This window comes from Heteronotia binoei, chromosome 4, assembly GCF_032191835.1.
Source record: "Heteronotia binoei isolate CCM8104 ecotype False Entrance Well chromosome 4, APGP_CSIRO_Hbin_v1, whole genome shotgun sequence".
Taxonomy (NCBI): Eukaryota; Metazoa; Chordata; class Lepidosauria; order Squamata; family Gekkonidae; genus Heteronotia; species Heteronotia binoei.
In genome coordinates this window covers 174,414,527-174,431,974 of record NC_083226.1, presented here as the reverse complement: position 1 = coordinate 174,431,974, position 17,448 = coordinate 174,414,527, and the positions used below count along the sequence as shown (strand labels likewise).

At 48.4% G+C, this 17,448-nt stretch overlaps 1 protein-coding gene across 1 annotated transcript in view; it reads left to right on the top strand.

Annotated features, from left to right (window-relative positions):
* The window catches only part of LOC132570176 (phosphatidylinositol 3-kinase catalytic subunit type 3-like), a 181,059-nt gene that overhangs the window by 19,760 nt on the left and 143,851 nt on the right, over positions 1 to 17,448 (top strand). Inside the window, exons 5-6 of the mRNA XM_060236610.1 lie at positions 4,206 to 4,292; positions 9,866 to 9,961. Of these exons, the coding sequence (XP_060092593.1) occupies positions 4,206 to 4,292; positions 9,866 to 9,961 (183 nt within the window). The remainder of the gene's footprint in view (positions 1 to 4,205; positions 4,293 to 9,865; positions 9,962 to 17,448) is intronic.

The following is a 17,448-nucleotide window of genomic DNA, read 5'->3' as shown; positions in this document are numbered from 1 at the left end:
ATGTGCCTGCCTTCTGTTTATGCCTCTTAACTTTCTTATGCTTGTAAAGCACTTTACTAATAGGGTCTTGGGGTCATGCAAGACCCCAATTTAGTCATGTTTTTTTAAATTGGGGGAGGGGCATAGAAATCGTAGAGTTGGAAGGGAACTCCAGAGTCATCTAGTCCAACCCCCTGCACAATGCAGGAAACACACAAACACCTCCCCCTAAATTCACAGGATCTTCATTGCTGTCAAATGGCCATCTAGCCTCTGCTTAAAAACCTCCAAGGAAGGAGAGCCCACCACCTCCTCAGGAAGCCTGTTCCACTGAGGAACGGCTCTAACATCAGGAAGTTCATAGAATTATAGAGCTGGAAGGAACCTCCAGGGTCATCTAGTCCAACCCCCTGCACAATGCAGGAAACTCACAAACACCTCCCCCTAAATCCACAGGATCTTCATTGCTGTCAAATGGCCAGTTAGCCTCTGTTTAAAAACCTCCAAGGAAGGAGAACCCACTACCTCCTGAGGAAACGCTTTAACCATCAGGAAGTTCATAGAATCGTAGAGTTGGAAGGGACCTCCAGGGTCATCTAGTCCAACCCCCTGCACAATGCAGGAAACTCACATACACCTCCCCCTAAATTCACAGGATCTTCATTGCTGTCAGATGGCCATCTAGCCTCTGTTGAAAAACCTCCAAGGAAAGAGAGCCCACCATCTCCTGAGGAAGCCTATTCCACTGAGGAACCGCTCTAACCATCAGGAAGTTCATAGAATCATGGAATTGGAAGGGACCTCCAGGGTCATCTAGTCCAACCCCCTGCACAATGCAGGAAACTCACAAACAGCTCCCCCTAAATTCACAGGATCTTCATTGCTGTCAGATGGCCATCTAGCCTCTGTTTAAAAACCTCCGAGGAAGGAGAGCCCACCACCTCCCGAAGAAGCCTGTTCCACTGAGGAACCGTTCTAACTGTCAGGAAGTTCTAAGTAGTGTCAATTTTTAAGGGGAGAGGGTTGAAGCACCACAGCAGCCCCATGGCCCAGAATGGTAAAGCTGCAGTCCAAGCTTCGCTCATGACCTGAGCATGATCCCGGCGGAAGTTGGGCTCATGTCGCCGGCTCAAGGTTGACTCAGCCTTCTGTCCTCCCAAGGTTGGTAAAATGAGTACCTTGGTTGCTGGGGGTAAAGTGTAGATGATAGGGGAAGGCAATGGCAAATTGCCCCATAACAAAAAGTCTTCCAAGAAAACATGATGTGGCATCACCTTGTGGGTTGGTAACAACTCAGTGCTTGCACAGAGAACTACCTTTACCTTTTTGAAGCACCACAGAATGATTGATTTGGCCATGTACTTGAAGCTGTCTTATATGGAATCAGACCATTGACCTATCAGGGCCAATATTGTCCACTCAGACTGGCAGTGGCTCTCTAGGATCTCAGGCTTAAGTCTTTCACATCCCCTACTACGAGATACCTTTCAGCTGGAGATTCTGGGGATTGAACCTGGGACCTTCTGCATGCAAAGCAGTTGGCCTGCCACTGAGCCGCAGAGCCTCCCACCACCATTGGTCTAAGGTCTACCATATTACCTCCTACCTGATCCTTTTAACGGGAGATACCGGGGATTGAACCTGGGACCGTCTGCATGCCAAACAGATGCTCTAGTGATGAGCCACTGAGGTCTTTCATATCACCTCCTGCCTGGTCCTTCTAACGAGATGCTGGGGATTGAACCTGGGACCTTCTGCATGCCAAGCAGACACGCTAGTGATGAGCCACTGAGGTCTTTCATATCACCTCCTGCCTGGTCCTTCTAACTGGAGATGCTGGGGACCTTCTGCGTCCAAAGCAGGTGCTCTACCACTGAGCCATGACCCCTGCTGGGGAGGGGGAAGTTTTACATGTCTGAAGATCTTGGTGGGTATAGTTATGACCCTGGAAATCTTGGAGGCTTTGATGAAGTGTTGGCTTTTGTGCGTTGCTCCCTTTGAATTGAGTTTGTTCCCTCTTAATAGCACTAACTGAAACTTTAAACTCAAAGTGTGATGCATGCCAGTTCCGGATCGCACAGATGACTTCAACGTGAGGCTTTGTCAGTCCTTTGAAAGGGGTCTTTTGAGCTTGGATTTGTGCGATGCATGTTTCCATAGAAACACTTGTTCCGAGACCCTTCCTGGAGTGGTTCTGCAGGCATGCGCAGAATGGGTAAACAACATGCTAAATATATTTTCCAATTACGTGAGCACAGATCTCTCCAGTTCGCACCCCCTGAACTGTGCACGGCATTTGCACCCTATATCACTGTCCCAGTGTCCCCGCTCTCTAGAATGAATCTGTGTTTTCTAGGCGATGCGGATGAATCTTGGATTCTCTGTTCCCATTGACGGTAATGAGAGCGTGTCAGGGAATTCTGGGAAATCCTTCCATTCTTTCTTTATTGTCTGCCAAGCAGTAACTGACTTACGGTAACCCTGTAGGGCAGAGGCATCGAACATCAACAGGAGCCCTCTGTGCCCTTTTGTTGTCTGTCCAAAGGAACTGGTTGGCCACTGCGTGAGACAGGATGCTGGACTAGAGTCACTGTTGTGATCCAGCAGACTCTTCTTACGTTCTTACCTGATTTGTTCTGAATTATACTTTGTAGGAAAGCTATAGATAACCATGGATAAATGCGTTCACCGGGAGGAGGATAATGAATAACGGTGGACCTTAGTTACAAGTTTTCCAGACGTTCAGTTCATACACCGATGCAAACTCATTTTCAGTAATTTTGAACTCACTGTTCATACCACGGCCCACCTGGGTTGCTTTCCGCAATAAGTGTTTTGTTTAGGATTGCCAGTCTCCAGTTGGGCGGATAGAATAGCACTGAAAAAAACAATGAGTATACTTCAATCCTTATATACAATTTATCCTATATGCAACTTTAAACCAGTGTATACAAATAGCAACGTCAATTTCCAGTTTCTTCCCTCCAGAAAAGTTACAAATTATTACAAACAACAGTTAGTTCCAATACTTTACAATAGAGGGATTTTCAGAAATCCTTCCTCCAACAGAGGAATTTTCAGAAATCGTTCCTCCAGTAAGCAAAGTTCATAATGCGGTCCGTAACTTATTGTGAAATTCTTTCAACTGGAGGGTCCAGGAAATCCTTATGGCCTTCATGAGACGTCTCCTTTAGATTTCAAGGCGTTTCAGTACTGGTCTTCTTCAGTTAATCGGGCTGTTAAAATGGCACCCGATTTCAATGATTTCTTACACAGACTTTAACGCTCAAAGCTAAAACAGAATCATTGGTTGTCCCCAGTTGGGGCAGGGGATTCCCCAGTTTGGAGGGCCTCCTCCCACTTCAGGGTCATCAGAAAGGTTGGGGGGGGGCTTCTGCTGGGCACTCAATTTTACCCTATGGAGACAGATTCCCATAGGGTATAATGGAGAAATGATGTGGGCATCTGGGACTCAGGGAGGCTGTTTTTTTGAGGTAGAGTCACCAAATTTTCAGCAGAGCATCTGGTGCCTCACCTCAAAACACCCCCCCCCCCCAAGTTCCAAAAAGGTTGGACCAGGAGGTCTAATTCTATGAACCTCAAAAGAAGGTTCCCCATTCTTCATTATTTCCAGTGAAGGGAAAGCATTTAAAAAGAATGTGGTCCCTTTAGATGTGATGGCCAGAACTCCCTTTGGGGTTCAGTCGTGCTCGTCACGCCCTTCCTCCCAGCTCCGCCCCCAAAGAACCCAGATATTTCTTGAGTCAGACTTGGCAACCCTAGGTATAATCTAGCTCAAGTGAGTCATATTTGCCCCATTGTGTTCGATCTCAACAATTGAACATTGCTAAGTAGACTTATTGGGGAGCCGTTTCCTTTCCAACCAGTGGCGCTTCTAGGTTAAACGTGGTTAGGATTGCACTGAACAGGTCTCTGGTCTTAATTTGTAGGAGAAAAACTGCTCATTTTTGACTTGATAAAGCCCTTTGGAAAACATTTTCTGTCCCTCAGCCTCTCCCACAAAGACAGTTGTGAGGTAAAATCTTTTGGTGGCCATTCTACATAGCTTCATTTTTGCTGTGTGTGTGTGAAATGTACATCGTGTAGAATCATAGATATTGTTTTCACACCGCCATCTCCAACACGACGAGACACAAGATTGATTTTTCCCTCCTCTTTAGCGGCAGCCATTTGAATAATACGTCTGTGTATTTCCTCTGTGGCAGCTCACCAAGTCTCACCGGCAGGGTCACATGGTGAAGGTGGACTGGCTGGACAGATTGACCTTTCGAGAAATCGAGATGATCAATGAGGTACGTCATGGAAGGCATTCGGCTCTTAATGCGTTTCAAGACCTGGCTGATTCAGGAACCTTGGAGCGGTCACCAGCCTGCCGTTTCTTCTCTCTTTCCCCTGAGATCAGCGGAAATGCTCTGAGCTGGTAGACTTCCAGATGGTGTTGTGGGGCTTGAAACTTATTGGAGGGATTGTTGCTCTTCTCTGGAATATATCTTGCCCACCTGATTATTGAACTTGTTTGTTTTTTTTTGTAGCAGAAACTCCTTTGCATATTAGGCCACATACTCTTGATGTGGCCAATCCTTCTGGAGCTTACAATAGGCCCTGTACTAAGAGCCCACCTGAAGAAGACATTGGATTTATATTCCGCCCTCCACCCTCAATCTCAGAGTCTCAGAGTGGCTCACAATCTCCTTTCCCTTCCTCCCCCACAACAGACGCCCTGTGAGGTAGATGAAGATATTGGATTTATATCCCGCCCTCCACTCTGAAGAGTCTCAGAGCGGCTCACAATCTCCTTTCCCTTCCTCCCCCACAACAGACACCCTGTGAGGTAGATGAAGATATTGGATTTATATCCCGCCCTCCACTCCGAAGAGTCTCAGAGCGGCTCACAATCTCCTTTACCTTCCCTCCCCCACAACAGACACCCTGTGAGGTAGATGAAGATATTGGATTTATATCCCGCTCTCCACTCCGAAGAGTCTCAGAGCGGCTCACAATCTCCTTTACCTTCCCTCCCCCACAACAGACACCCTGTGAGGTAGATGAAGATATTGGATTTATATCCCGCCCTCCACTCCGAAGAGTCTCAGAGCGGCTCACAATCTCCTTTACCTTCCCTCCCCCACAACAGACACCCTGTGAGGTAGATGAAGATATTGGATTTATATCCCGCTCTCCACTCCGAAGAGTCTCAGAGCGGCTCACAATCTCCTTTACCTTCCCTCCCCCACAACAGACACCCTGTGAGGTAGATGAAGATATTGGATTTATATCCCGCCCTCCACTCCGAAGAGTCTCAGAGCGGCTCACAATCTCCTTTCCCTTCCTCCCCCACAACAGACACCCTGTGAGGTAGATGAAGATATTGGATTTATATCCCGCCCTCCACTCCGAAGAGTCTTAGAGCGGCTCACAATCTCCTTTACCTTCCCTCCCCCACAACAGACACCCTGTGAGGTAGATGAAGATATTGGATTTATATCCCGCTCTCCACTCCGAAGAGTCTCAGAGCAGCTCACAATCTCCTTTACCTTCCCTCCCCCACAACAGACACCCTGTGAGGTAGATGAAGATATTGGATTTATATCCCGCCCTCCACTCCGAAGAGTCTCAGAGCGGCTCACAATCTCCTTTCCCTTCCTCCCCCACAACAGACACCCTGTGAGGTAGATGAAGATATTGGATTTATATCCCGCCCTCCACTCCGAAGAGTCTCAGAGCGGCTCACAATCTCCTTTACCTTCCCTCCCCCACAACAGACACCCTGTGAGGTAGATGAAGATATTGGATTTATATCCCGCTCTCCACTCCGAAGAGTCTCAGAGCGGCTCACAATCTCCTTTACCTTCCCTCCCCCACAACAGACACCCTGTGAGGTAGATGAAGATATTGGATTTATATCCCACCCTCCACTCCGAAGAGTCTCAGAGCAGCTCACAATCTCCTTTCCCTTCCTCCCCCACAACAGACACCCTGTGAGGTAGATGAAGATATTGGATTTATATCCCGCCCTCCACTCCGAAGAGTCTCAGAGCGGCTCACAATCTCCTTTACCTTCCCTCCCCCACAACAGACACCCTGTGAGGTAGATGAAGATATTGGATTTATATCCCGCCCTCCACTCCGAAGAGTCTCAGAGCGGCTCACAATCTCCTTTACCTTCCCTCCCCCACAACAGACACCCTGTGAGGTAGATGAAGATATTGGATTTATATCCCACCCTCCCCTCCGAAGAGTCTCAGAGCGGCTCACAATCTTCTTTCCCTTCCTCCCCCACAACAGACACCCTGTGAGGTGGGTGGGACTGAGAGGACTCTCACAGCAGCTGCCCTTTCAAGGACAACCTCTGCCAGAACTACCTCCCGGACCCAAGGATCGATGGTATTGAATGTGCTGGTTTGGCGTGGGATGCCGGAGAGGGGTTGGCAGTCTGGTTGGTGTACCGTCCGCCTAACGCACCAACCGGCGCCTTACCATCACTATTGGAGGCAGTGGCGGGCTGGGCGTTGAGGTTCCCGAGGCTTATGGTCTTGGGTGACTTCAACGTCCATGCCGACGACACGGCCTCCACTCAGGCGATGGACCTAGTGTCTTCCATGGCGACACTGGGGCTCTCTCAATTTGTTACGACTCCCACGCACCAAGCCGGGCACACACTAGACCTGATCTTTGCGTCCGGGATTTCGGTGAGCGATACCGCGCTGGAAGCGGTACCATGGTCGGATCACCTAGCCCTTAAGGCTCGTGTGGGGACGCCACCCCAACCCTGTATGGGCGGAGAGCCTATTTTGGCTCGCCCTCGGAGCCTGATGGACCCGGAACGGTTCCAAACGGCCCTGAGGGAACCCTGGCCCACTAGCAATTCCCTCGATGGCCTTGTGGAAACCTGGCAAGACCGATTAACCAGGGCCATTGACGAAATAGCACCCCGGCGCCCTCTGCGCCCTCGTAGGAGGTTGGCCCCATGGTACACCTTGGAATTGCGCCAACTCAAACAAGGGCTCAGACGACTAGAGAGGCAGTGGAGACATACTCGGGACGAAGCAATGAGAACATCCTACAGAACGCTTATGAAGTCGTATGAGATGGCAGTCAAGGCCGCAAAGAAAAATTACTTTGCAGCCAAGATTGCATCCGCAGATTCGCGCCCAGCACAACTGTTTAGAATAATTGGGGACCTTATAACTTTGCCACAAGGCAAACCAAACATTAGAGAATTGGAGATTGGCTGTGAGGCATTTGCGAAATATTTTGCGGATAAAATCTCACTGCTCCGCCAAGACCTGCCTACCACCTTGGAAACAGTGAGTGAAATTGAGGCTCCGTGCCTGTCTTCGGGGTTGGTCCTGGATCGCTTCGACCCGCTCGACCTAGAGGAAGTCGATGGGATCCTCTCCGCTGCTCGCCCAACAACATGTGATTTGGATCCTTGCCCCTCTTGGCTGATTAAATCCTGCCAGAGGGAGCTCAGAAGTCCTTTACGGGACATCATAAATAGATCCCTCGTAGAGGGGCACTTCCCAACGCCTCTGAAAGAGGCGTTGGTTCGCCCTCTCTTAAAAAAATGTACAGCAGACCCGGCCGAATTGGCGAATTACCGTCCGGTGTCTAATCTACCATTCCTAGGCAAAATTATTGAGAGGGCAGTGGCGTTGCAGCTACAGAGGTTCCTAGATGACGCTTCCGTCCTTGACCCGTGCCAGTCTGGGTTCCGACCGGGCCATGGGACGGAGACAGTGCTGGTCGCCTTGGTGGATGACCTCCAGCGGCATCTGGATCGGGGCGGCTCTGCGGTACTGATGTTATTAGACCTGTCGGCGGCATTTGATACAGTCGACCATCAGTTACTAAAGCGCCGCCTTGCCGACATAGGGGTTAGGGGGCTGGCCTTACAGTGGCTTTCCTCCTTCCTCTCCGATCGGGGACAAAGGGTGGCCATTGGGGGCGAGCGATCCCAGAGGCACACACTTGATTGTGGGGTGCCTCAGGGAGCAGTTCTCTCCCCAATGCTGTTTAACATTTATATGCGCCCCCTTGCCCAGATTGTCCGGAGGTTTGGGCTGGGTTGCCATCAATATGCAGATGACACCCAGCTCTATCTACTAATGGACGGCCGGCCTGGCTCCGCCCCAGGGAACCTGGATCGGGCCTTGCAGGCTGTAGCGACGTGGCTTAGATTGAGTGGGTTGAAGTTGAACCCAGCGAAGACAGAGGTCCTTTGCGTGGGTCGCGGCGCCCAGGGAGGGGAAATAGCTCTCCCAACCTTCGACGGCGCACTATTGGAACCAGTGCGCCAGGTAAAGAGTTTGGGTGTTTTACTGGAGCCTTCATTATCAATGGAGGCCCAGATAGCAGCCACTGCCAAGTCAGCATTCTTTCATCTGAAGCGGGCAAGGCAGTTGGCCCCCTTCCTGGAACGCCGCGACCTTGCAACAGTGATCCATGCAACGGTCACCTCAAGATTGGACTACTGTAATGCCCTCTACTTGGGGCTACCTCTGTGCCGGACTCGGAAGCTGCAGCTAGTGCAGAATGCGGCGGCCAGGCTGTTACTGGGGCTCCCGAAATGGGAGCACATACAGCCGGGGCTGCGCGGACTGCACTGGCTGCCAGTTATCTACCGAGTCCAGTACAAAGTGTTGGTTATTACCTTTAAAGCCCTATATGGCCGAGGACCTGCCTACCTAAGGGACCGTCTCTCCCCGTATGAACCCCAGAGGGCACTGAGGTCAGCAAGTAAAAACAAAATGACCATCCCTGGGCCGAGAGAGGCCAGGCTCCAAAGCACCAGGGTGCGAGCCTTTTCAGTTGCGGCACCTGCACTGTGGAACCAGCTCCCGGAGGAGGTGCGGGCCCTGCGGAACCTCGACCAGTTCCGCAGGGCCTGCAAGACTGCCCTTTTTAGATACGCCTATAATGATACGGACTGCTGAGTTGCAATGAACGAAGAACCGCCATCTTTAACACCATTTAAACTGGCAGAATCAGCGCCAGAACAGCTATTACTGCCAGATATATATATAATGTAATTGTAAATTAAGTATTTTAACTGAATTAACGGGTTTTTATATGTGTAATTTTAATTGCTAATCTAATGTTTTACTATTTATGTTAATACATTACTTACTGTTAGCCGCCCTGAGCCGCTTTGCGGGGAGGGCGGGGTAGAAATAAAATTTATTATTATATTATATTATTAGAACTATGACTGACCCAAGGCCATTCCAGCAGCTGCGAGTGGAGGAGTGGGGAATCAAACCCGGTTCTCCCAGATAAGAGTCCGCACACTTAACCACTACACCAAACTGGCTCTCCGTAAGACATAACACCTAGATCCTAGCACCAAATGAAATGAAATGTTGATTTCAATTATGGAATGTATAATTTTTATAGAGTGTACTATCTTTATAATATGTATTCGTTTAACTATTGTGATGTTTTTATGTTGTGAGCCACCCTGAGCCTGCTTCGGCAGGGAGGGCGGGATATAAATCAAATCAGAATTAAATTAAATTAATTAAATTAGAAGACCATTTGGTCTGGATAGCCATAATAGGTAATAAAAGTTGCCTGTTAATTGGTGTTGGTGTAAGTCTAGGTAAATTACAAAAGGACAACCTTTGCCAGAGCTATGGCTGACCCAAGGCCATCCCAGCAGCTGCAGGTAAGGAGTGGGGAATCAAACCCGGTTCTCCCAGATAAGAGTCTGTGCCCTTAACCACTATGCCAAACTGGCAGACAGTCCTACCTGGGGGACCCTATTTGGGTGGGGAAATGACATATTAATACTTTAAAGACAGAAATGAAGTGACAGTTGTCCTCGCCGATAATCTCTTCCCCTCTCCTTTTTGTTTCAATCTAGAGCGAGAAGCGCAGTTCCAATTTCATGTATCTGATGATCGAATTTCGCTGTGCGAAATACGACGACAAAGAATATGCAATCGTGTATTACGAGAAGGTAGGCGTCTTGCGAGGAGGTGGGGCAGCTTCCTTTGAAGCATGTGCTCCCCAAGTGCTATGCGTATATATCATTTTGAACATGTCCTCCTACCCAGATGAGACGGGCTGTTATCTTCCGGGAGGGCAGCAGTCAGATGCCGGGTGGCAGACACCCTTGCCTGCATGCCAGTTGTTCAATCGAGCTTCAGCGTGATTACAGGTTCCGGTTATTCCTGTAACGTTCTTCAAGGCAGCAGAGTTTTAAGAAGATGCGAGTGATTTAAGGAGTCTTCAGAAACAACTTCTCCGTGGTTTGCTATCCCTGCCCCCTGCCTGGAAAAAAACAACATCCTAAAACAGGGGTAGCCAAACTTCCTTCATGTAAGATCCACATAGAATAAATATTAGACATCTGTGAGCCACAAGGCATGAACATCAGATGTTGGGAGGAAGGAGGGAGGGAGGGAGGGAGGGAAGGAAGGAAGGAAGAAGGAAGGAAGGAAGGAAGGAAGGAAGGAAGGAAGGAAGGAAGGAAGGAAGGAAGGAAGGGAGGGAGGGAGGGAGCGAAGGGAGAAGAAGGAAGGAGGGAGGGAGGGAGAGAAGGAAGGAGGGAGGAAGGGAGGGGAGAGAAGGAAGGAAGGAAGGAGGAAAGGAAGGAGGGAGGAGAGAAGGAAGGAAGGAGGGAAGGAGAGAAGGAGGGAAGAAGGAAGGGAGGAGGAAGGAAGGAGGGAGGGAGGGAGAGAGGGAGAGAAGGAAGGAAGGAGGGAAGGAAGGAAGGATGAAGGGAGGGAGAGAGGGAGAGAAGGAAGGAGGGGAGGGAAGGAAGGAAGGAAGGAGGAGGGAAGGGAGGAAGGAGGGAGTGAAGGAGAGAAGAAGGAGGGAGGGAGAGAAGGAAGGAGGGAAGGGAGGGGAGGGCGGGAGAGAAGGAAGGAGAGAAGGGAGGGAGAGAAGGAAAGAAGGAAGGGGGGGAGGGAGGGAGATGATATTGAATGTATAGCCTACCCTATACTCTGAATCTAAGTCTCAGAGCGGTCACAATCTCCTCTACCTTCCCCACCCCACAACAGACCACCCTGTGAGGTAGGGTAGGGTTGAGAGAGCTTTCACAGCAACTGCCCTTTCAAAGACAACTGTGAAAACTACGGCTGACCCAAGGCCATCCAGCAGGTGCAAGTGAGGGAGTGGGGGATTGAACCCGGTTCTCCCAGATAAAGAGTCCGCGCACTTAACCGCTACACCAAACTGGCTCTCATAATCAGAACCAGGAGGGAGGGAAGGAAGGCAAATAGTTAGGGGAGGGTGGACAGAGAGGTGGAAAGAAAGCACCTTTCAATCCATTCTCTAAGCTGCTGTCTGGCTTGGCTTAGAGAAATGATTTAAAGAACAAATGCCTTCTCCACGCAGTGGTGGGGGCTTCAGGAGCCACACAATATGTGTGAAAGAGCCACATGTGGCTCCCGAGCTGCAGTTTGGCCACCCCTGCCATAAAACATTCGTATTTCCAGAATCTTTCTGAGCCTGCAGACACCTCTGGAATTTTGACACAGCATGCACAAAATGGCTTCCTCAGGAGACGGAGCCTGCCATACAATGACTGCCACAGCTTGCTATGGAAGATCCTTGCGGTGGGGTCGCAGATGCTGCATGAGTAATGTTGGTAAAAAACTGCACAGCAAATCAGAAGCCCTGCTGGCGAAGGGGCCCACCCACTTTCTATAGCAAGGAAATGTGTCAGTGGGCACATACAGTGCCTGCCTTTGCTGTGGGCAAACCCAGCCCACTTTTGGGAATGCCTACTCCTGCCCGTAACATAAGAGACGAGAATGTAAGAGAAGCCATGTTGGATTGGGCCAATGACCCATCCAGTCCAACACTCTGTGTCACATAAGAACATAAGAGAAGCCCTGTTGGATCAGGCCAGTGGCCCATCCAGTCCAACACTCTGTGTCACATAAGAACATAAGAGAAGCCCTGTTGGATCAGGCCAGTGGCCCATCCAGTCCAACACTCTGTGTCACATAAGAACATAAGAGAAGCCCTGTTGGATCAGGCCAATGGCCCATCCAGTCCAACACTCTGTGTCACATAAGAACATAAGAGAAGCCCTGTTGGATCAGGCCAGTGGCCCATCCAGTCCAACACTCTGTGTCACATAAGAACATAAGAGAAGCCCTGTTGGATCAGGCCAATGGCCCATCCAGTCCAACACTCTATGTTAAATAAGAGAAGCCATGTTGGATCAGGCCAATGGCCCATCCAGTCCAACACTGTGTGTCACATAAGAACATAAGAGAAGCCATGCTGGATCAGGCCAATGACCCATCCAGTCCAACACTCTGTGTCACATAAGAACATAAGAGAAGCCATGTTGGATTGGGCCAATGACCCATCCAGTCCAACACTCTGTGTCACACAGTGGCCAGAAAACCTAAGTGCGATTAGGAGATCCATCAGTGGGGCAAGAACACTAGAAACCGTCCCACTGTTGTCCCTCCCAAGCACTAAGAATATAGAGCATCACTTGCCCCAGACAGAGAGTTCCAACGATAAGCTGTGGTTAATAGCCCCTGATGGACCTCTGCTCCAGATGTTTATCCAATCCCATCTTGAAGCTGTCTATGCTTGTAGCCACCACCACCTCCTGTGGCAATGTATTCCACGTGTTCATCACCCTTTTGGCAAAGAAGGACTTCCTTTTATTCGTTTTAACGTAACTACTTAGCAATTTCGTTGAATGCCCACGAGTTCTTATATTGTGAGAAAGGGAGAAAAGAACTTCTTTCTCTACTTTCTCCATCCCATGCATAATCTTGTAAAATTCTATCATGTCACCCCGCAGTTGACATTTCTCCAAGCTAAAGAACCCCAAGTTAAATTTGCACCTTTCCTCATTTCCATCCCACGGGAGTATTGGCTGATCATGTTAGAAGGGCGATGAGCCTCGGTGGTTTAGTTTTCAGTTTTACCTACGACAACTGACCTCCAAGTAGGGCCTGGAGATCTCCTGGCATGACAACCAATCTCCAGACGTTAGAGATCCATCTGCCTAGAGAAAATGGCTGCTCTGGAGGATGGACATCTGGACATTATATTCTGCTGAGGTCCCTCCCCTCCCTAACCCTCGCCACAAATCTCCAGGAATTACCCAACCCAGAGGTGGCTTCTTTCTTTCTTTCTTTCTTTCTTTCTTTCTTTCTTTCTTTCTTTCTTTCTTTCTTTCTTTCTTTCTTTCTTTCTTTCTTTCTTTCTTTCTTTCTTTCTTTCTTTCTTTCTTTCTTTCTTTCTCTATCCTGCCCTCTCTGCAAGCGGACTTAGGGCAGCTAACAGTCAATCAACACAGAATTTAAAATTACAATTTAAGGCAGTAAATGGTAACAATTAACGATTAAAATCCATTTCATGGTGCAGTATAAGCGGGACCATGACTTCCTTTCTTGTGGTGGATCTAGTGCCTCATGAGTGATGTCGCTCAGCAGTGGAGAGCAGCAGTCCTCTCCCGTTAGATATTAAAGGCCTGTCAGAAGAATTCCGTTTTACGGGTCCTGCGGAATCGGGCAAGATCCCGCAGGGCCTTTATGGCCGCTGGGAGGGCGTTCCATATTTCTGGTGCTGCCACCGAGAAGGCCCTAGCTCGTGCAGAGCACAGTCTCACTTCCCTTCGGTCAGAGATGGATAACAGATTTTGTGTTCCTGAACGCAGCACTCTCTGGGGAGCATATGGAGAATCCTTGTCTTGCAACTCTTGTGCGTTAAGTAGACTTGGCAGGCCTGCCTGTCGTTTGACAAGATGAGCGGTTTCATGCGCCTCTTTGCACTACTTTTTCATCTAGGATGGTGACGAGTCCTCTCCAATTTTAACCAGCTCGGAGATTGTTAAAGTTCCTGATCCCCAGATGTCTATGGTAAGATATGATCTGTGTGGCACTGCTGGGAGGGGAGCAGGAGGGCGGAGGGGTATGGGGGGCTTTTGGAAAAAAATGTAGAAATAAGAACGCTAAATAATTCCTCTGTCTTCCTTTACAGGTTGATTTATTTGACCTAAGGTCTCAAGGCAGGCCATACTAAATTAATTTTTCATTATGGTGGTGGTGGTTGTCGTCGTCATCGCCGTGGCTTTTTTGTAGCCAATCCTCCTGGAGCTTACAGTAGGCCCTGTACTAAGAGCCCTGCAAGCTCTTGGAGGATTGGCTGCATCAGGGGTGTGTGGCTTAATATGCAAAGGAGTTCCTGCTACAAAAAGCCCTGAGGGTGGGGGGTGTCTGAAAATGTGTCATCGTCATCTTCTTCTTCTTCTTCTCCTCCTCCTCCTTCTTCTCCTCCTTCTCCTCCTCCTTCTTCTCCTCCTTCTCCTCCTCCTCCTCCTCCTTCTCCTTTTTCTCCTCCTCCTTCTTCTTCTCCTTCTTCTTCTTCTCCTCCTCCTCCTTCTCCTCCTTCTTCTTCTCCTCCTTCTCCTCCTCCTTCTCCTCTTCCTCCTTCTTCTTCTCCTTCTTCTTCTTCTTCTCCTCCTCCTCCTTCTCCTTCTCCTCCTTCTTCTCCTTCTCCTCCTCCTTCTCCTCCTTCTCCTCTTACTCCTCCTCCTTCTTCTTCTCCTCCTCCTCCTTCTTCTTCTCCTTTTTCTCCTTCTCCTCTTCCTCCTTCTCCTTCTTCTCCTCCTCCTTCATCTCCTCCTTCTCCTCTTCCTCCTCCTCCTTCTCTTCCTCCTCCTTCTGCCTTCCTCCTCATGGTTATATATATGTATTTATATTTTAAACCGTGCTTTATTTCTAAATTTGAAATCAGTTCCTTTTTTAACTCTATCGTTCCCCCCTTAAAAAAACAACAACCCCATCTTTTCCTTTTGTGTTGTCGCCACCAAGAAGACTTTAGCCACAACCGAAGTGATCCTCGAATCTTCCTCCTTTAATAATGTGGCCTCAGTTCTGTCAGCAGACACTAAATCCCTCCGTTTTGGATCCGACCATTTTGCTCTACATAGGCCATAACATGGATGACGTGAGGCTGTCCATCTCTCCCCCTCCCCATCTGCAGTATCTGTCCTGGAATCTGATATTCATATAGGGGCGCCTCAATGTTGTGTGCTGTAACAACTTCATCAGCCTTTCCAGAAACTAGAGCGGGCAGAATCTATCCCAAGCTTACATCACCTTGAGTTTGCATTTGTGTTTATTATTAAGAGCCCCGTGGCGCAGAGCGGTAAAGCTGCAGTGCTGCAGTCTGAGCTCCCTGCTCACAACCTGAGTTCAATCCTGGCGGAAGCTGAGTTCAGGCAGCCGGCTCCAGGTTGACTCAGCCTTCCGTCCTTCCGAGGTCGGTAAAACGAGTACCCAGTTTGCTGGGGGGAAAGTGTAGATGACTGGGAAGGCAATGGCAAACCAGCCCGTAAAAAGTCTGCTGTGAAAATGTTGTGAAAGCAACGTCACCCCAGAACTGAAAACGACTGGTGCTTCCACAGGGGACTACCTTTACCTATTATTATTAGTATTATTAGTATTTGCATTTCAGGATAGCTGCTGACACTCCTTCAAATTCTTTCCCCCTTGCAGGAAAACTTAGTAGAAAGCAAACACCACAAACTGGCTCGAAGTTTACGGAGTGGGCCGTCCGATCACGATCTCAAGCCAAACGCTGCGACGCGAGATCAACTAAATGTAAGCTGTGTGGTCTCATCTCAGTTCTCCCCCTCTGTGGACATCTTAGAAGGGGAATTTCTTGGTCACTTAGAGATAGGCCAGGAGAAAGGGCTGCTGGGGGAAAATAATACTTTTTAGCAAACCAAGTTGTGTGTTGAGAAAAGCTCATTTCTTGTCCTTTTGGAGTTAGAAGTTTTCTGAGACACTAAGAGAAAGGATGGAGCTCTTGAGGAAGAGACAAAACTGCTGATATTCGCATAGCAAGTTGGGTTTAGGGATCCATTTCTCCACTGTGGAAGCTTGTCCTTTGTTCAAGAGAAGTCCCATTGTTACCTGTGGAAGAACATGCGTAGGAATTGTATGAGACTTATTATAGCCTTGGGGCTGTATCTGTAGAACTTTACGCCGTACTGGAATTGCGCTTCATCATTCATGAACTGTGACTATCGCAATATAATCTTATAGTTGATATAACACACCTACATGTTATTTAATTCTTGGGATCTGCACAGTCTATTTTGTCGTTCTGGGTCATTTAGAGACCACGGTGCCTTGTGTTTATTTATATTGAATCAGGCCATTGGTCCATCAAAGTCCGTACTGTCTGCTCAGACTGGCAGTGGCTTTCCAGGGACTCAGACTGAGGTCTTTCCCATCACCTCTTGCCTGCTCCTTTGTACTGGAAATGCCGGGGATTGAACCTGGGACCTTTGGCACACCAGGCAGATGCTCTACCGCTGAGCCATGACCTTTCTATTGAGCCGTGGTCCCTTGTCATTTTAAATAACCCCCTTTCCACTCTGCAAGTATTTTTCAGCGGGGATGTGAGACCTTCTTTTTGGGAGGCAGAGGGCAGAGACCGGTTTCTAAGCAGCGAAAGCCGAGTTTTTCAAAACACAGAATCCATTTTGCATTTAATCCATTTTTTTTTTTAAAAATGGGATCAGTTGGTAGCCTCATACAGGTTATGGTGAAAGGGAGTACTGAAAATGGAAGTGGAGAAATACATAAGTCTTTCTTACGTTTGGTGTAGTGGTTAACTGTGCGGACTCTTATCTGGGAGAACCAGGTTTGATTCCCTGCTCCTCCACTTGCAGCTGCTGGAATGGCCTTGGGTCAGCCATAGCTTTCACAGGAGTTGTCCTTGAAAGGGTAGCTTCTGGAAGAGCTCTCTCAGCCCCACCTACCTCACAGGGTGTCTGTTATGGGGGGTGGAGGTAGAGGAGATTGTGACCACTCTGAGATTCAGAGTATAGGATGCAATATAAATCCAATTTCTTCTCCTTCTCCTTCTCCTTCTCCTCCTCCTCCTCCAGATCATACTGAGCTATCCTCCAACGAAGCAGCTGACGTATGAAGAGCAAGACCTCGTCTGGAAGTTCCGATATTATCTCACTAATCAAGAAAAGGTAAGTATCAGATTCTTCTTTTAAAAAAGTATATTGCCCCTCCTCCCTCTGTTGTGCTTTTGTAGTTAAGAAGTGCCTCATAAATTAGGAGCGGAAAGCATAATATCTGTGAAACTGTGTTACTTTGGATTTTAAAATCTTTTTAAAACCCACATGGGCGTTCCCTGCCTCCTACCATGAAGATTCTGAGCAGGAGGTTTTTAATTTAACAAATTTAATCAAAATATTCAGTGAAATAAACAATATTTCAAATGATAAACATATTAGCGTAATTCACATAATAACCCTTTTACACAGTAAGCAATGCAATGAGTACAACTTTAAAAAGTCCGTGACAAATAGCTTCCGTCGTCCTGCGGTATACCGAAATGTATGATCTCTTTCATTTTTGCTAGCTTTTTAGGAGTCATGTGCCACCTGTACATCATTTTATAACAGTTTTCCTTGATACTATAACATGTCGAAAT